The sequence below is a fragment of the Nothoprocta perdicaria genome, unplaced genomic scaffold (assembly GCF_003342845.1).
Source record: "Nothoprocta perdicaria isolate Ctin4 unplaced genomic scaffold, notPer1 scaffold_10, whole genome shotgun sequence".
Lineage (NCBI taxonomy): Eukaryota > Metazoa > Chordata > Aves > Tinamiformes > Tinamidae > Nothoprocta > Nothoprocta perdicaria.
This window is the reverse complement of record NW_020454094.1, coordinates 6,725,217-6,744,728: the sequence shown is the minus strand read 5'-3', so window position 1 is coordinate 6,744,728 and position 19,512 is coordinate 6,725,217. Positions and strand designations below refer to the sequence as shown.

The 19,512-nt window shown below is 43.3% G+C and overlaps 1 protein-coding gene across 10 annotated transcripts in view; it reads right to left on the bottom strand.

Annotated features, from left to right (window-relative positions):
• Window positions 1-19,512, bottom strand: part of CELF4 (CUGBP Elav-like family member 4) — a 674,752-nt gene that overhangs the window by 11,937 nt on the left and 643,303 nt on the right. For all 10 annotated transcript variants that reach the window (XM_026039579.1, XM_026039573.1, XM_026039620.1 and 7 more), the window contains exon 12: window positions 12,515-12,681. In XM_026039579.1, the coding sequence (XP_025895364.1) occupies window positions 12,554-12,681 (128 nt within the window). In that variant the 3' untranslated portion in view covers window positions 12,515-12,553. The remainder of the gene's footprint in view (window positions 1-12,514; window positions 12,682-19,512) is intronic.

The window sequence follows — 19,512 nt, the reverse complement described above, 5'->3', positions numbered from 1 at the left end:
ACTCTAAATGAACCTGTGCATCTTAAACATGAACCAACAGCATGTTCCTGGTCTAGCTGACCTTAAATATATCAGGAAGGAATAGCTGTGAGCTGTGGGGCTGGCATCGAGGTGGGGGGAAGATGCTGAGAGCTGGGGGTGGCAGCGATCTTGCTGCAGTTGGAAATCCAAGTGTGGCTCTGTTGACTTAATGCAAAGCCTTGAGCTTCAGCGGGGTGTCCAGCACTCCAGCCTCGCAGCCTAGCCCTGTAATTTCATTTCCTAGTGTTAATATTAGTGGTATCATTCTGCTGGGATTTTAGTGTGTGCAGGAACTCCAACAGCTCTGCTGCTGGAGAAAAATACTGCAGCCATCTGAGGTCATTAAATTCTGTCCAAAGGGCTTAAAAGAAATGTAGAAAGATCTAATAGCCACACGCTTTATTTCTAGGATTATAACCTGTATATCTGTTTTTGATTTTCTTTTTTGATCTTTTTGCTTTGTATTTTCAATGCCAGCATGACAAAGACATTGTGAAAGGTCACAAGTGGATTTGCCACTTAAAGTCTTCCCTGGAGAATTTGCCTTAGAGAGGCTATCCCTAGGGTGCAGCAGGTTCTCCTCATCTCCAGGCTCTCAACTGCACTTGCCAGCTCTGGTAAAGCTAATGTCAAACAAGCCTTTATAGTGCCTCCAACGCCTAAAAAAGGGCATTTTCTTGAGTGGGGATTGGTGAGGGGAGAGAGGTGAAAATGCATATCTCATCCACTTCCAGGCCTCTGAAGCACACCTATAAGTGGCGATGGAGTCCATTGCAAACGTTAGCAATGTGGTGCCTATCTTTGCCACCCTGTCCTCTTCTCCTGCAGTCTCCAGAGTCAAAACAACCTCTAGCCASTTCTGGAGCAGCTCTGGAGCACCTGATTCTTATACAGCTTTCAGGGAAACTGAATGTGCTCAGCCTGCTGCCAAAGGGCATACTGAGAAGAGGAGTCACCACAAAGCCCCCAGCCCCTCACTGTTGGTGTGCAAGGCCATTCAACTTGGTTTCTCTGGAGCAGAACTCCAGGAAGGCAGGTACTGACTCCTCTCTTTCCATGAGAATACTGGAGACAGATTAAAGAGAAGAGAGGGAAAAAATCATTTCATAGCTAGGCTGCCCCAAACAGGAAAAGGTTCCTGACACCAACAAACTAATCAACGCTGAAAGCTTATGAGGTCAAGGTTTCCCATCTCCTCCATTATTCTTTCAGGTTTTTTTGACTGGTTTGGACTTCAGTGCTGCCCTGGCAAGTCCATAAATATAAAAAGCTTTTCTTGCCTTCCTCTGGAACACAMCAAAGACCATTTAAATACCTGTGGGGAGAAATTAAAACTAAGCTAAACCAACACAGCCCACAAAACCAGCTTGTTTAGCCAATCTTCATGGTTGAGCTCTGAACACATGGGATCAACCTCCCCATGCCTGATCCATAAAATGTCACTCAGATCCACCAGGTGACCATCTGGTTCACGGCCTCTATGGGTTTCCCTGATTCAGCCACCAAGATCTTGGATGTTGGAAGTCATTTTCACTAGCACCTACAGAGCACAAAACACTCCTGAAGCCAAATGAAGGTGTGTTTACAAACCCACTTGGCATACAAGGGAAAGGACAGATAGGAGATCATGTCTTCGTGCTCACACCGGTGCTGCATCGGAAATGAAGAGGGTCCCTATCCCTTAAGGTACTTTTCACGCTCTCTGCACYGCAGCACCAAGAATTGCTGCTCACTTCATTTTTCCAGTCCTTGGGCTCTCTGTTGGGCTCTGCGCTCCTTCAGTGCATATGGTTGCTCTGTGAGAGGTTCTATTTGGTAGAAAAAGGGAAAAGAAAAATGCCCCATTCTCCACCAAGGTCTGACAAACAGGAATCATAGCTGCAGCATAAGCTTCTCTGATGGATTCTGCTTCAGCAAAATGAAATTAAGATTTCAGCAAACAAGCCTTGATTCCATCGTACCAGTAGAACAAATGACATCTGATAATTGCTAACTCCTTTTGCTTATTCTTTGCTCTGTTCACCCCATCAGTCTCTCCAGATTATATTTTCAGCTGAGTTTAATGAACGCCATTTATTAAACTAACACCAGGGTTCTGCTCTGGCCTCAGACAGATGTGCCTGCTAATATGAATCATTTTGTTCAATTGGATTATTCTGATGGAGAGCGGATCCCTGCCACTCCGTGGAACACAAACAAATGGGGAACAGCTCGCCTCCAGTTGTGGCCCGCCGTTTGTGTTCATTAGGAGGCAGCTCCAGGCTCCATAGGTAGATTGGCAGGACGGCATCCTGGTCCTGGTCCCTTCTGCCAATTCTTCTGTTCCTTTGTATAATACCCCTTGTGTACTGGAAAAGGCCACAGCTTACTGTGGTCCTGAGCCTGGCTTGCCAGTGTGGCTTGTGCATTATTGCCCCATCTCCTGTGTTTATCAGGTGCAAAGGCAACAGGATCCTCCCTTCCTTTGTCATGTATTCAGTCCCCCTCTGAATACATAACAAAAACGTTTAATCACCCTGGTGTCCTAGTATGGCTGACGTCTTTCACACTGACACTCGAGAGTTTGCAGACTACTTATTTGCTGTAGAGCCTTCTTTATTCTGATGTTCTCCAATTATTTAGGCTAAGGGATGGGAATGATAGGCTTTTAAAGGCTTAAGGTACTGTATTAATCAAAGGAAAGAGATAAAAAATCCATCTGAAATCTTCCAGAGATCCTTTCTATCTTTTGTGATTTCAGTGTTGAAAATTTTGGGTCAACCTCTATAGTATGTTGTGTTCAGGCAGCAGGCATCCATTTATCTGTCTATCTAAATACAAATCCCATCTTCTGTGAACTATAAAAACCCTAGTAGAGTGACAATAAAACTTCTCAAATCAGTAGAACATATTGAACATCCATAACTTGGGGAGAAATTAAAGGGGCAGGGAAGGGCCAGAAGAAAGGAAACAGAGGATTTCTTCTCACCACACATAAGTGGCCAAATCCCAGGACAGGTCTTTACTTAGGTGTAAATCAATATTGCTCTGTTGAATGCTGTTTTCTTCCCCAGTGAAGGAGTGGCCCAGCATTTCTGGAGCTAGCTTTGGTCTAATGGATAAATCTCACTCTATAATATTTCTGAAGGAAGAAATAGTTTTCATTTCAACCCTAAGTAACACCTAGGAGTTACTTCCAGGAAACACTGATGAGCACCAGAGACCAAACTGTCATAAAGGGGGGTTGTGCTGAAACCGAAAAGACCCCAAAGCCAACTCTGGTGTGGTCCATATGCCAGTATAAACAGTGCTGGAGCACGCTTAGCAAAAAGCAATCTGCCGAGAGGTTAATTCCTACATTTAGGTTTGCATTTAGGAATGCTTCTCAGAAGCAAGATATTCCATTACATCTAATAAGGGTCTGTGCACCTTTTTCTTAATCGCATTACAGTTGTCTTCACAGAGAAGAGGACAATGATACAATGAATAAATGATACATGAATTCCTCAGAGATTTTGTCTAACAAGCTCTATACCTAATAATGCCCTTGGAAACGAACAGCAGAAAATAGATGATCCTCAGACACCAACCCCTCTTCTTGAATGCACCAAACCTGTTAAGAACTGGTCTGTAAGAGCCCAGTTTCCCAGGGCAGTTGCTGGGTTCCTTTCCCAGCACTTTTTCTGCCATCATGGGTCAATGTGTGTCATGCAGGGGGAATGTACAGAGGAAAATAAAAGCATGGAAAGCTTGTCATGTTTCACAGGAGATACGATGCAATGCATGGCAATGGGTGGAGATGTCTCCTCAAGACGGGAGAAAAAAAAGAGAATCATATCCAGTGGAGAGAAATTTGTAGTTAACTTCACAGACCATGAACTTCACGGGATTCATTCTGGGCTCAGGAACTGGCGCCATTGCTTCCCAGTCCTTTGAAAACAAGGTAACGAACTCCTATCTTGTTTTGGAATAACTTTATGAGGAGTGTATTACAGCACTCTACCATGATAACCAGGGCCCCAGAACACAGCTCGCTCAAATCAACCAGAAGATGTCCACTGGCTTCAAGGACTAGGCTTTACATAGCCAGGAATCAGCAAGTCAGGCCTTTGGTTGCCATAAAGATTTTAAGGAGTTGCACCAGACTTGAAAACGCTCCCTCTCCTGGGTTTGAGGGCAGAATGGCTTTTTAGTTCAAAGAGGAAAGACTATTCCAGTTATGTTTCACTGCTGGGCAAAGCACGAGGCAGCTAGTAAACATGCACAGTAATTCTGAATGATCAGTTACCCTCCTTTATATGGGATAGATGTCTCAGAGAGACCAGCTGCTAGATCCATCCTACATAGCAAAACGGGGAGAGCTAAAGAGATGGGGATGGAGAATCTCTCTCCCAGTAATTGGAGAATCTATTTTCCAGAGAGAATATTCTGTCTAGCCATAGCTCTCAAGGGATGGCAAGATAATTTCTCCTGTTTGCTATTCAGTGGCATGATTTTTTTTAAAACTTAGCCAGAAGAATATACAGGCATGCACGTTCCCTTTTTTCTCTCTGCCCTAAAAAGACCAGACCGACCAGAATAGTGACACTGCATCTTCTCTCTGCTTTTGTAAACGACTGAAATATCCTCTGCTAGGAAATTGTTTAGAGCTGAATAAATAACAGTGGGCCTAAATCCTTGGCTGCCGTGGATTAGTGTCACTCTACTGGCTTCAGAAGTGCTGGTGACTGACACCACCTGAGAACCTCCCCTGATCACGGCTGTGGCCAGGACCTTTCCAGGAAAAGCTCCGTGTTTTCATTCGCGGCGCTTCTTGGTCGGGAGATGACTTAACTGCTGTCCTCCCTTCCCCTCCAGCTCAGCCTTCTACCCAATCTTCCCAAGGCGCTGGATGAAGCTCAGCTGAGCGGAAAAATGGCCCATTTGAAATAAAAGCTGTCTTTTCTCTAACTGCAGTCTCAGGGCAGGATGAAAGGCACCTGGGAAACGGGGTTTGTAAACCTTCAATTCTCTGCTATAGCCGAATCAAACACTTCAGAGACCAGAGTTTTGATAKTCACTTGTATCTGGCCAAAGTTACYGTTACCCATGAATTATTCAAATATGCAATTATTGCATTTGATATATCACTGGATATAACTGTGGGAATGAGAAACAGTGTTCTAGTGCAGCTGATTGTATATGCCTTCCAAAGCATAAGGACATCAATTTAAGGTGCTCACATTGATGGAGCACTCTGCAACCCCTTATTAAGATTCTTGCCAGCTCCTGTAGCAGTATTCCCCTGCAGACTAAATTTCATGGAGTTTTTCAGCCTCCCTTTCCTTTATACCTACAGTGGAAGTGCCAAACACTGCTCCATACAGCTCCACATCACGGTTCTGCAGTAGCCCTGAAAGGTCAATGGCAATAAGATCAGACCATTTTCAGCCTACTGATCTACACTAGAGAAGTGACCGGAGTCCTGTGAACCATGTATGGGAAATGACTTGATTTTTATTGGGACTTTCCAGCTTCTCCAGTTAAGCTTCTCTGCTAATTCACTCTTCCTGAGGGCCACAGGGCTGTGCCCTGCCTTTGGCCTATGCTGCCCACATCATCTTTCTCTGGTCAAAAAAAGAAAAAAAACCCCCAAACATGTTTGTGATGCTCATGTTTGTCTTTCAATTAAAAACACCACARGCAGATCTGTTAGTCTGGAAGCATCTGAAGCATAGGGCCCTCTACGAGGAACAGTTCTCGCCTCAAGTCCCAGACCGTTATGGTCTTGCACACTGAGCCACGAACTGCTTGCCCTTTGCTCTCTTTGTGCTCTCCAGGTACTTGTATTTGCAAAKTGGCACCAGGCTTATTTCTCATCTGCTCATTAGTGTGCACTGCTCTCTTCCGTGCCCCAGTGTTAAAAGACTTTTCTGGCTTGTCACTTATTTGAAAATCCTGAATGAAAACATCCCTTTGTTTTTTGAGCTCACCCTGGATTACCCCAAGCTCCTTTCCACATGGGTCATACCCCTCTCTCATTCTCTTTATACCTTTTTTCACTTGTACRTTGTCAAGGATTTCTGCTGCTGAAACAAACATTTTGGCTACATGTGTCTCCTGTGTTTTTCTGTCTCTTGGACGCTCATTTAAAATCACAGCTGCTTACAACAGCCCTCTCTTTCTTGGCCTGAATTTCCAGCTTTTCTTCAAGCTAAGTCCCTCAAGCACTGTCCTAGCAAATCTCTGTGCTGGCTGAACTAAATGAAAAAGTTCTGGAGAAAGGGACTGGACTTGGCTTACTGCAGCTGCCCATTAGCTGAAGCAATCGGTGTGCACACTGTTCAGATCAAAGGGCTCTAGAGTAGGTCAGATTTGACCTACTGAATTGATTTGCGTGATATGGTCCTTAGAAGACCCCCAGTAATCTTGCTGGGTAGGTGGCTGGATATAACAGCCTCCCTGCCACCTCCTTGGGGCTTTGGGGWTTTGTTGCTGGAAGCCTTTGACTGGTACCAAGCTCCTGGTCCCTTCCCTGTATGAATAATCTATCAAGCTTCCTGATGGTGGAGTCATTGGGAAAAGTTCTCACAAGTTGCAAAAAGTTGATGTTAGAGCATCAGCACCAACTGCATCTTAGTGGGATGAGAACTGGGAGGCTGCTATCGTACCTATTATTTAATTTTCAATAATTGCATTATCTAACATTTTTCTAAAAATGACTACATGGCTGTTAATGAAGAATTCATGCTCTTAACTAAAGGAAAGTGTTATGGTATTGCATTGTGCTGCTCTATCACTCCCATGACAAATAGTGCGGATCTGTTAGTGACCTACATGGACTCATTTAGATGCAAACACAGCAATACTCCTGAAAAGCTGCCCTGCTTTGAGGAAGAACAAGTTCCAAATATTGCTGAATGAAATTCAGTCTCAGAGCAGTAATTACTGATTGTAATTTTGGAGTAAATGCAGTAATTAATTATTGTCGTTTTCCATCAGTGCATTATATTGTGTGCCAATCTTAGAATAACTACAATAATTAGCAAATGGAATTTCGCATGCACTGGTATTGAAAATGTGGTTTAAAGAACAGACACGAGAATTTTACCGCAATAAAGTTATTAGTAATTTAAATGGGCAGACAGGTTAAAAATGATTTGCCAGAAAACAAAAAGGTTTCCTTGTCAGTTTTGCAAACACTCTATAGAGTTTTGTTTCAAGGCTCTTCCAGTCATATTCACATCCATGCTCTCATGTGCCAGCACAATAGTGCAAGGTTTGGGATACGAGCACACTGTGAGGGATGTTCAATTTAATCACAGTTGTCAGTGGAAATTAAAAGGAAAAGTAATTCAGAAGAAAAATAAAAAAAAAAAGGTTGATCTAATGTTTTTCCAGTACCTAAAGAGACTTTCCTAAATGAAGCTGTGCTGATTTCATTTTCACTTTATTCACTTGTATTAAAGCTTGTGCTGGAGTGCTGTTTTGATGTAATTATACTCGTGCAAATTTCCATAATGTAAGCAAGTCCTAAATAATCTAAGTGATGACTAAAGGAGGGAAATGACAGTAATCTGTGCAGGAGGAAGAGGAATTGGTTAGCATGATTGTAGGAGGCATAACTACAAGAAATGAGATTAGATTTGGATAAAGGATATTTTGTCTGAACCTCAAGATGTCTAATAGACAACAGTGAGATCAATGCAACTGCAGAAGAGTTTCTCACTGGAAGCAATACAAGCCTATCTGAGGGGACCAAGCAGCCCCAAATTCAGTAAAAACTGGACTTATATTTTGTGTTACATTGAAGCAGTATGAAATGACAGGAAGAGACAACCAAAAATGTTCCCTCAACATTGCTGATCATGGGCATTTGGATTTTTTTTCTTTTGGCTGATAATACCTGCTTAGTTCAAAACCAGATTTTTTTTCTCTTTTTCTCTTATCGGGGAGCAGATAATGAGAAAAATGCAATGTTTTCCAGTTTGGTAACCAGTACATTCCAATGGAAAAATTGACGTTTCCTATCTGAAAAACATCACATTTTCAGCCAGCTGCAATAACAAGCTACAATAAATCACACATCAGCACATGTTTGAGGGGCTGGGAAGCAGGATCTGAACATCTTTTGTCTGTACTCAGCCTTCGAATGGTGTTATTTCCCCTGATATTTTAGTGAAGCTGGTTGCCTGGACATGATGTCTTTTAATGCTTTGCCACTACTCCCCTTGGAAGACTACAGTACAGCTGAAAAAAAAATAAAATAAAACTTAGTATTGGCCATTTTTTCCCATGTTCTGCCTCACTTTGCCTCACTCAGTTCATCTCCCTCACACTCACTTTGTCTCACTCAGTTCCATCCCAGTGCTCCTGATTGCTTTGATCCAAATGTYTCCCTCCATCTCAAGCTTTAAATAAAACTTCAAGAGCAGCATCCCTGAGGATGAGGCAAAGAACACTTGGCTAATGATCAGTCACTAAAATGAATCCGCCGAGCAGGAATGGACAGGATCTGCACTATTCTTCTGTTCAATGTCTGTCAGTGATAAATCAACTGGATTCTTCTGTGTTGCTCTGCTAGGTCCTAAATACCAGCAAACTGTGAATTATGGTATTTCTAGGCAATATTGCCGTGTTATGATTCGTACTTGCTTACAGTGGATGAGAMAGCCGGGAACTAGCTGCTAGACCCTGTTTGGGAGGCTGGAGGCATACGGACACATCTCCACATGGTAAGAGGAACCTTATGGTGCAGTTGATCCCAGCGGGATGTCAGCGTTGCCTGCGCAGAGGGCTCGCCCATGCACCCCAGGGCATGGCAGGGTGCACACCCAGCTCGTCACATCACACCGCACGGAACGGCTCTGAAGCGGCCACCCAAGTGAGCTGCGGGTTTCAGCACTTACTTCTTTTTCATTATTTCATGCATTTGCTATCTGAAAGACACAATAAGTGCCTCCGAATCTCGGCTTCCTAGTCCTAAGGGGGGATTTGTAATAGAATATATTGATTTTGGCAGAGTTGCCTCAAATGATCCTCCTCTCTTTCTTTCGCTTTATTCCCCCCTACCCRCACTCTCTCCCGGTCTTTTGCTACAACCACCTCTGCAATTAGAAAGAAAAAGAGAGAAGAGAACCAGCCATTTTGGAAGCATTTTACGGTGTGAATTCTTCAGGGCTTTGCTTGCTGYAGCTTGGGGGCTGATCTGCCCCATCACAGAGACCCCTTTGGTGTTTGACAGCAACTTTAGAGTACTTCCAAGGAAAACAAAAGGACTTCAGATCACTATGGCCTAGACTGCTTGTGTCCCAAAAAGGAGATTTATAAATTAAATAATGAAAAAAAAAAAGTGCATTGATGATTAAAATAGAGGGAAGATCTTTCTTGCTTGGTTGGGAAAAATGCTCTGGTGGCTTACATCAAACTGGGTGCTGCCTGTGTGTTTGCTGGCAGCTTCTTATTTTTGGAAAGGAATTTGATAAAACAAAGCTCTTGCTTAGAAAAATCCCAATTAAAAAGTTTCTCAAGCATACTCTTGAAGYACATGATTAATTGCCCTGATGTCAATATGGCTACGCACATGCTTCAAATTGGAATTGAGATAAGTACCCTGAAGAACTGCAACCAAAGTAAAAGAAGATAAAAAACATACCGGGGTTATTGTGTTTCTGCCAGCTAAGGGAGCTCTCACGCTTTGCAATAGCTCTCTGTGTGGTGCCATGGGGCCCAGCTGGCTTTAATCCTAGTGTTTTTAGGAAACTTTTCATTGYAATAATGATGCTGTCTACCAACTGGACCAGTCAGAGACTTCCAGAGGTATTTTGGAGGCAGACTGGAGGCTGCACATCAAACCACCCAGGGGGGTACACAGTACTAAGCCAAGGACAACTGACCTAAGTAATGTTTATTAGTGAGGGCTCAGCCCTGTGCTGACTGCTAYTGCACAGCCCTGGCAGTCCTTATCAGAGCATGACTAAAAATTCTGTGTCTGTTTGTAAAGTACCTATACAGAGGTTTCCTAGCACTGGAAAAGAGATGAGTTTCTGATGTTTTGAGCTTTTGTGCTTCTGAGCTTTTGACTCTCCCTTGCCACTTCCAACCATCCTCTTCTCTCTAAACTGGCATCATCCTCTCTAACTTGGCAAGGTTCCTCCTCTACTAAACCAGGTCCTTCCTTGTGATACCCTCCTTTGCTGTCACCCTTGGGCTACCACCTGTACTTGATTAATCTCTTTTGTTAGCAGAAAAGGCACCACACACAAAACTTCTTCCTGATCTCTCTCTTGCTAAAAGACAGGGGGTCTCTGGCTCTTCCAGCCACTGAGGTCCACTGAGGTAGGATTCAACAAGGACTTTCGATCTGCATTCCCTTTAATTTTATAGGGATTGCCTGACTTCTATAACTATAAGCAAAGTGGTGGTAACAGCTGAGCTGATTTTGATGGGCAGCTGAGAATTAGAATCAAAGTGAAAGTCAGGAAAACTAAAGGGTTTCTCAGTTAGAGGCAGCTACCGAAGACCGTTCTTCTGCTTTGCACAAACAGAGGAAAGAAGTACTCTGACAGAGATTTGCAATTTTATCACTGTTTTACAGCTATTTTCTTTCTGTATAATTTATTTTGAGTGAGGAGGAAGCCCTAGACCTACTATCGAGTGACCTTTTTATAAGAAAAGGGTTCAGACCTCAAGGTCAGCCTGGTGATGACAGGCAGAGGTAGACCTTCATAAAGAACCAAGACAGGCAAAACACTGTACATGGTTTCTAGTAAATCTCCAACAGCACAGAAGAGTCTATAGCCCAGTACTTTCTTATGCTACAGTAAGAATCAAGCACAGATTCCGCAATCACAGCTGCACCACAGTAGAAGCCCATTGCTTGGCACCAGCAAACCAGGGAGAGATTTCCAAAACTGAATGGAACTGTGTTCCTCAGTCACTCTGCAGTTGTTATTGAAAACCTCTCCTCCAAAGGCAGTCCCTGCATTAACAAAATAGCATGCATGCATCTTGCACTCTGCCCCAGCACTTCTGAGCAACACCTGCAGTAACAAGCCAGTGTGATGAAGCAAAAAGCAGTTGGATATGGAAACACATCTTGGTTTCAAGCTTCCAAGAGGCCTTGTCATAAGCAAGGAAAAGAAAAGAGGTATTTGAAGAGGGAGAACATGTTGATAGTTATCTTTGCATGGTCATGTATAAGGGAGATAGTAAACTATGGAGGCTGCATCTTGAGTCTTTACTGCCACAGAGATTCTAAAAACCCCTGTGAAATTAGCACATGCACCTAACAGGTTTACTGAAAAGTATCTTGATTCACTTCATGTCACCTTCAGTGCAGTATCTCTTTCCCAACCATTTGGATACCAATCCTTAATTCTCAGTGGAATGGATATTGCTCTGAAGGCTGTAACAAAGTATTTTAAAATACGTTATGTACATAAATTAAAAATTAAAACACTATGCAGTTCTTTTGAAAAATTGAAGATGGGGACATCCTGCCCAAATCTTAGCTAAGTCAGCAAGGYCTGGATCAAAACTGTTGATGGTTCATGTCATTTTGTCATGGCATGTGGTAAGGTTATATTGTTCAAAGGTGACTGTTAAAATTGTTTAAATCTGAAGCACCAGCATGAAAAGTCACTGCCATATTCATGACACAGCACAGTGCAGTGCAGGGAATCTCCTACTTAATGCCAGGCAAACTGCTGTATTTACATAGCACAGACCACTGCCATCCAACTTCATCTTAGACATCTCTGGTTTCTGCTACACTGTCCAGTGCAGACATGGAAATTCCATGGCAACAAGGGTCCTGATTCCTCTAAATATTTGCAAAAACAGTAAGTATTAGGTGTTTTAATTATTTTAAGCACCTGGATTCTTAGGGGCTTATTGTTTTGAAAATGGGGCTTGAAAATGGGGTAACTAAGCAAGATGTGAGCTTGTATCTTTTAATTAATTTGTTGAGTTTAGGAAAAGAAGAAATTAGGGGGCATTTAATTGTCAGGGAGATGTATTCACACATAGTTATTATGCTGGGATGAAACTGGATACAGACTACACTGCATGAAGAATGAAGAATGCTTTGAAACGTTTGCAACACAGAGCTATTGAGACAGACACTGTCCCAGCCCAATCACCTGAGATTAAACAGCAGCCCAGTCCCATTTCTTAATCACAGATTTTCTTCAGTCACCAAAAACACTCTCTTTGGCTGAGCAAGGGGAATCAGGATAGCTGTCAGCTCCCCTCTAGTGAACAGGAAGACTTTTCAGAGATGAGGGATGCCACAGAGGTGGGAAGCTAGGCTCAATCCCTCATTAAGCATCCTTCCACCTCTCTCTCTAAGCAGGTGCACACACGAACAGTTCCTGGTTTATGTGTGGGTGTGTGTCTGTGTGGTGTGGCTCTAGCCAGAGGCCTAAGTGAAAAAGGCAGAAGCTAGAGGATCACAGAGTTGAGTCTTTTCAAGAGTCTACAACACAAAGAGAGGCGAAGACCACAGCTGACATCCCCTGCCCCATGCAGTTACCTGTGCTAGTGCTTTGTATCCAGCGGTTCCCACAACTCTTCAGTAGGGACGATTAGCATCCTTTGGCCTCTTGAGCTGCACCTTCAGCCTCTTCATGCCAATCTGGAAGCCATTCATAGCCTGGATGGCAGCTTGGGCACTGGCAGGATTGTCAAAACTCACAAAACCTGTCAAAACATGAGGCAAGGCAGTGGGCTTAATGAGCTGAAGGGAGCCAAGGCACGTACATGCAACGACCACTGAGAATGAACATGGGGAAAGGGGTGAGGGTGGCGGTAGGGAGGGAGTGAGCAGGTAGGTGGGTGGGCAGGTGGGGAGGAAAGTGAGGAGAGGATGGTTGCCAGTGGGGGACGGAGGGTAGGAGGGGTTGTTACAGATTGGAGTCCCAGGACGCTGTGCCATGGGGTGCCAGGCACGGGGTGCCAGGCACGGCGTGCCATTTCGGACACAACACCGTGAGACCTGGAGACCCACATGCTGGTGCCACAGGACCAGCACGCACAAGACTGGGGTAACCTTTGCTCTGGCTGTCAGCAGATGTGATGCATGGTTTCCAGACACTGGTTCTCTATCTCGTTCTCTTCCCCTCTGCTATGCCTASAGTAGCTCTTTCTATGCCCTTCACTTAACAGCATAACCTTCCCTTTGCCTTCCAATATTCACTAAGAAGGGCATCTATACACCTACTGCTAYTTCCTCATTATGGCAATATAAGTAAGACATGAATTTAATAAGCTCTCCGTTATGATATTCATTGTCATGGATAGTTTGATTTTTGGGCACTTAAGCCATACAAGGAGTTTTATTAACTGGCAATTACTGCAGATTCGTTTTCTTTATGTTGACTCTGCAGTTGAGAAAGATTAACTGTAGTGCTTTCCTAACATGGTTTCCATAAGTAGTTTCACAACTTGCCAGCACATCAACCAATCAACCATGGAGAGCATCCGGCAACAAAAACACCCTTAGTGATTGAATACTGTACCTACAGGCTACCTAAGATGCTATTTTTTTTTTCTCCATAGAGGAGCTGCCATTTGGGGATCAGAAAAGCCAAGCCAGGTCAGACTCCAGCAGGGGTCAATGCATTTAACTCTTTCAGCTTTGGGGAGGGAGTTTTCTTTTTTCTTTTTTTTTTTTTTTTTTTTCCCCTTTTCTTTGTTTTCTTTTCTGTGCTAGCTCCAGGAACTCCCTTGGCCAGACTGTATATTCCTTTAGCTGCAGTGACTGTGGGATTGAGACATATGTGAGGCAGGGGGCCAATACCTTGTATAAGAAGCACCTCTGCTACCTTTGCCAGAAATGTCCTCATGTGCCAACAACATCTCTGAGCACAAACCCCAGGTAAGACTAGCCTAGACCAGCCTGCACTCCAGACAAAGCCATCTGTTCTCCTAACCCTGCAAAGCTCTGGCAGCACAAATCATCCCCTGGAACCTGATGTCTCCTGATAAAGAGGCAGAAATGAAGAGGCAGTTTGAGGCAGCCCCTCAAAAAGCTAATGCTGAGCATTTGCTGCCAGTGGTACACCTGTTCCTGACAACAGCACAGGACATGGTTTACAGCCCTGGGCTGCTGTACCGTGACTGCATTCAGAAGCACCTCCTCTCTGGTCTAGTTCCTCCTGGAAAGCAAGTCTCACAATGATACATGACAAATTGCATTTGAAAAAGACATATATACACATGTATACACATACATACACAAACACATCTTCTCACTCCTGCCTAAAATCTGTACTCCCTGCCTTTGGCTGATAGCATAGGTTTGTGGGAGCTCAAAAAAATGAAAATCTTTCTTAACAAAGAAAGATACATGCTTTAATGTATGTGGCAGGTGTAGTTTCAAGAGGGAGACCTATAGAAAAACCAAGCATCCCTCTTCTTCCTCTCTTCTTGAAGCTGAAGTTTCAAGTAATTAACTCTCTACGGAGTTATTCTGCCAGCCACCTGGATGAAGATGTGAGCACTGCAGCTCTGAGCATGTGAGCAAACGAGTTGCTCCAGACTCACAGGAGTCATCAATCACTGGACAGAAAACCGGAGAGTAATGGTGAGTAATGATGTGGGGTGTTATTAAATAGCAATGGACCTGCTTCTGCAATCTCTTATTAGCCAGTAAGCATCAGGTAATGTCCCCAATTTACGTCTGCCTAGTTGAATAATATATCAGTCAACAAGGTCCTGTGCTTGATCTCAGCAATGGAACAAACAAAGCACCTTCTGATTTTGCCTGAGTAGGATCAGTCTTTAAATGCTGCTGGAAGCACCACTGGAAGCACTTGGCTTGAGTCTGAATTTGAAATTTGCTGTCTAGCTACCTCACATGTTTGAATATAGATCACAGTATAAGACTATTCTTTTCAAAATCACCTCTGGGTTGTTAATAATCCTGTCCAAGAYAGATCAGCTACATCTATATCAGTAAATTAACAGTGGCAGAGAAAGTTCACCGGACTGGAGCCCAATTCCTTATACCATTAAGTTTTTAGAGAGGTCCTTGACATAGTTTTGGCTTGTGCCTAGCTCCAAACAGTTCCTGGGCACAATCAAAATATTAGCACAGGACGGGGGCTATTTTCCGTAGTCAGCTTGGACATGGCCATGATACTCTGAGAAGTAGGGGAATTCAATAGTTTGGGTGTAAGTCGCTCTTTGCCAGCTGGCCTCAGTGCTAGAAAAAAAATGCCAAGTATTTTTATTTTACTGATACGGGCACAGCTACCAAGCATCAAAGCTGGGTTGGCTGGGGCTGGATAATTACTTACATGCTCTTCTCAGTGGTGGCCAGTGATGGGACAAGGGGTAAWGCGGCAAGCCCCAACACAGAAGTTCGATCTCCCTGTGAGGAGGAACTTCTTCACTGTGAGAGTGAGAGAGCCCTGGCACAGGCTGCCCAGGGAGGTTGTGGAGCCTCCTTCTCTGGAGGTCTTCAAAACCCACCTGGATGCCGCCCTGTGCCACATGCTCTGGGTGTCCCTGCTGGAGCAGGAAGGTTGGACTAGATGATTTCTAGAGGTCCCGTCCAACCTTAACCATTCTGTAATTCTGTGATTCTGTGATTCTGTGATTCTGCCTTTAAAAAAAAACTAGTTTGTCTCTGAACTTCGATTCCTACATTTTTAACTGACTCTGTGGCAGTGTATCTCTACTGCCTAAGCGCACGTCATGGGTGTATCTACATCTGCTCGTGAGCAAATCATACTGGGATCCCAAACCAATCAGTGGAGGTCTAGCCAACAGTCGGCAGAGATTAGGACTCAATTTCTCTCTTCCTTTGCTATGTGCCTAGCTGTGCCCAAATGAATCACATTGTAATAACAGAGATCAGTGCTGACTGCGATGAAGCTACATACCCTCCTTAAACCAAGGTACCTACAGCACAGATTTAACTGGTTGCACTGTTGGGACTCACATCTCCAGGTAAGACTGCATTAAGTGGCTACAGTCTGGGTAACTCTCTCCCCAAAGAGGTGTTGCTGACTCAAACTCTTAATACATGAAAACCTCACCAAATACGCTGGTAGTGTTGATGGAAAGTCTACTGCCTACTCTTTTGCAAGGATTAGACTTTTTATCAGATGAAAAGCCCTGGTACTGAGCTGCTGCTATACCAATACAAGAATCCTTCCTTTAGACAAGCTCACAAAGCTAAACTAGTTTTTATCATCACTTTGCTCTTAAGATGGAATTCTAATTCCATTTCTTCACTCTGTGCAAAGCTGTAAGTAATACAGCATTTTAACAAATGGGACTAATAAAAGAGATCAAAGTGCATTTGCTCACTATAATTCATTTAGACCACAGGATAGTGAAGCTGTGAGTTGCACTTTGTTGCTATTAGTATATCACTTGCTTGCAGATTTGGACTGTATTTGGATTATTTATTTATTTTCTCCTTTGTTGTCCTGATCTCCGCGCTGCAATGTGAAACTTTTTACTAGCTAGAAGCCAAGGACAGAAGGGCCAGGGTTGCTGGGGACAGTGGAGGAGGAGGCCAATAACTGTGCATTTTCCTTGGGAACACGTTCTAGGGAAAAAGCAGCTGTTGTCTCCAGCTTCACTTGACTGTTGTAGTTTCACAAGGCTCTATATACTCCAAAGTTGTTGGTGCACTCAGCTCTCCCCTTTCCTGTTATTTATGTGCAGTTGTATTTCATATTTCAGAGGTATTTGGATGGACTCCAAAAAGAAGAAAAGCTGTGGCTTATCCTGAGAGTTGAGATGTCACAGTGATAGGCAGATAGACAGACAGATAGACAATCAGTGCTTACAATATCATTTCCTTTTCTCTTTTCAGGACAAATATCTGCTGGTGGATTATACGACTGCCACCACAGGCAGAATTTTTGTTACATTTRCTACTGACAACTAACCACTTCTCTTTCTCCAGGTCAACATCTTCAGTATTAGTGGTGCTACACGAGGTTTAAACAGGTATACCTAAGAATGTCATAGGTGACCTGGAAGAATAGCTTAAATACCTGCTTTTTGAATGACTTTAATGTTAGCATTTATGGCTATATGGCTCAAAGCATGATGCTATTACTTCAGCTGCTCAAGAAGTTTTCTGTGTTTTGAACAGCACACCTGCATTGTCATCTACACTCTTGAAGGACAAAAGAGAATGGGAGAGGTTAAAAGGCTTGAAGATGTTACTGTGCCTCAGTTAATTAATAATCAGAGAAATATATGTCCTGGTCTGAAGATGGTTGGTAGGAGGACAGGGTTTTGTGATAAATCTATTTTATGTTTTTTTTTTTTTTTTCCTCCCCCAGGGATTATGTAAAAAGGCTGTTCTAATAAATGATTTATCAAAGCAGCAAAGAATCAAGAAATCTGCTGGGATTGCAGCTCAGGGCATTTAATTTTCCTGGTTCTGCAGAGTATCTTCTAGAAGGGGTTGACATTAGAGTCCATGGCCTTTCCTGACCTGCTCTTTCCTGCATGATAGTGCAATGATCATGAGGCAGAAGTTGGGACAGCATCTTGGAAGGAGCTTTTGTTTGACTCTTCTACAGAAAGTCCTAGTAGTGGGACATGGCCTTCTCATGACAGTGGTATGACTACCTATGTTTTTGGTAACTGAGGGCTCACTTTTAAGGGTTCTTCTTCTGTTATAAGTTGCTGAGATGATAAAAGGGGGATTAGTAAACTATCTCGGAGTGTATTTGAACTCTGCAACTGTAAACTTTTCATTCACAGTGAGCAGTGGCTCTGCATGGCCGTGAGTTCATTTTGTGCACTAAGAGCAACCCTGAATGGCTGCATTAAATTATCGTTAAATTCCCATGGATCCTAAATTGGKTTTTTTTTGTGAATTTTCTGTTTCTTTATGCATGCTGCAAGAAGAATTAGCAGTTGACATGCAAAACAACACTTCGATGATCTCCTACCAAAGGGGAATAACACGGTGCCTATCTTTAACAGAAATCTTCTTCTGCATGCAGCCCAGAGCCTGGTAACTAAACTGAATATCCTTCAAATCAGCATTCAAGTATACAGCCAATATCAAAAGGCAAAGTCCTGTATCTTCAACTGGGGTTAGCTTGTCCCACTGCATGTTCATTTGTATAACTAGGCTGGTCTCAGGCAATAAAAAGGAAAGTAGGATGCTCAAAGAGACAAACAGCCTATTTTTATTAACACCAAGAAGTTTTAAGGACCTGCTGGCCTGATACATGAAACTACTACCACAGCAACCCACTTTGCAAGAGGTTGCCATAGAAATGAATATATATTGGTGCTTACTGGCTTCTGTAGGCGAGATTTTTTTTCATTTTTTTCTTATTTTGGCTCTTGGTCCATTTGTCTGATTGCCATGACAGAAAGACAACTCTACCTATTGCTCCGGTTTCCCTCTTGTCATTCAATCCATGTCTGTCTCACCAGAGTTAAGGGGGACAAATTAGAAAAGTAAATAGTGCTCTACAGGATCTGGCTTTCAGCTAGTGGCAGGAGATGCAGTGAAGGAGAAGGGACAGTGCCTCCGCATATGCGGGCTGTGTACCCAGCCCAGGAGAAGCCCCTGCCTCCTCCAGGTCCGTACCATAGCCTCCAAGGTGATAAGATGGGGCCTTGACTGGACTACAAAGACAGGAGAAAGCTACAGAAAACACTAGAAATTGGTTAGACCACGGGCCCTACTCCTTTCCTTCCCAAGTATTTGTGTTAGTAATTAAGCATAGGGTTATTAATAGAGCTGCCTCCTTGGAGCATGGCTTCCTTGCCTTTGTTACTACACCAGGGAAAGGTGAGACCTAGGAATTCCAGGGAGATCTTTTCTGCAGGGATGACTACGAGGAGGCACTCGCATCACGAGCTATTTCCCCTCCAGGAAAAGCACTGGGATGGAACTCCCACTGGTCTTCCCCCGGCATCGGGATCTGACCTCCCACCCTCTCCGCGCTTCCCTGCTCCCTGAGTCCATTTAATTTCTAGGACTGCTCAGTTTCTCTTTTCCCAAGTTTATTAGTCTTATCAGAGAATGGAGGCTTTCCTTTAATTGCCTTGCAAGGTCTTTACCTTGCTATGTTCTTTACACGATGTACTAGCTGCTGTCTTGCAATTTTTTTAGCGCTGTAAAGAATTTCAGGATACAATCTGTATGTAAGTAGCTCTATAATGTATGTGTGCATTGGAAGGTATTGTATTCTAAGGTGATTTATGGGTACTGGAATACTCAATAAAGGAGTATGTCTGCAGATCAAGGGCATAGCATTTCAGCTATTTTCCAGTGTCTAATAGGGTTGGATGACTTTTTGGAATATTTAACCTTCCACTGATGTTTAATCATGTCCTCGTGAGATTCGTGTATCCAGTTATCCATCCCATCCATCCATCCATCCACCCATTTTGTAATGTATGAACAGTCAGTAACTGACGACTATGCTAAACAACAGCTATTAAATATTTCACTTCTGTGGGATGAGATAATTGGAACCCAAGAATATTCAAAGAATGAGCTAAGAAATTTGCTTAACCATTAATGTTCATTTT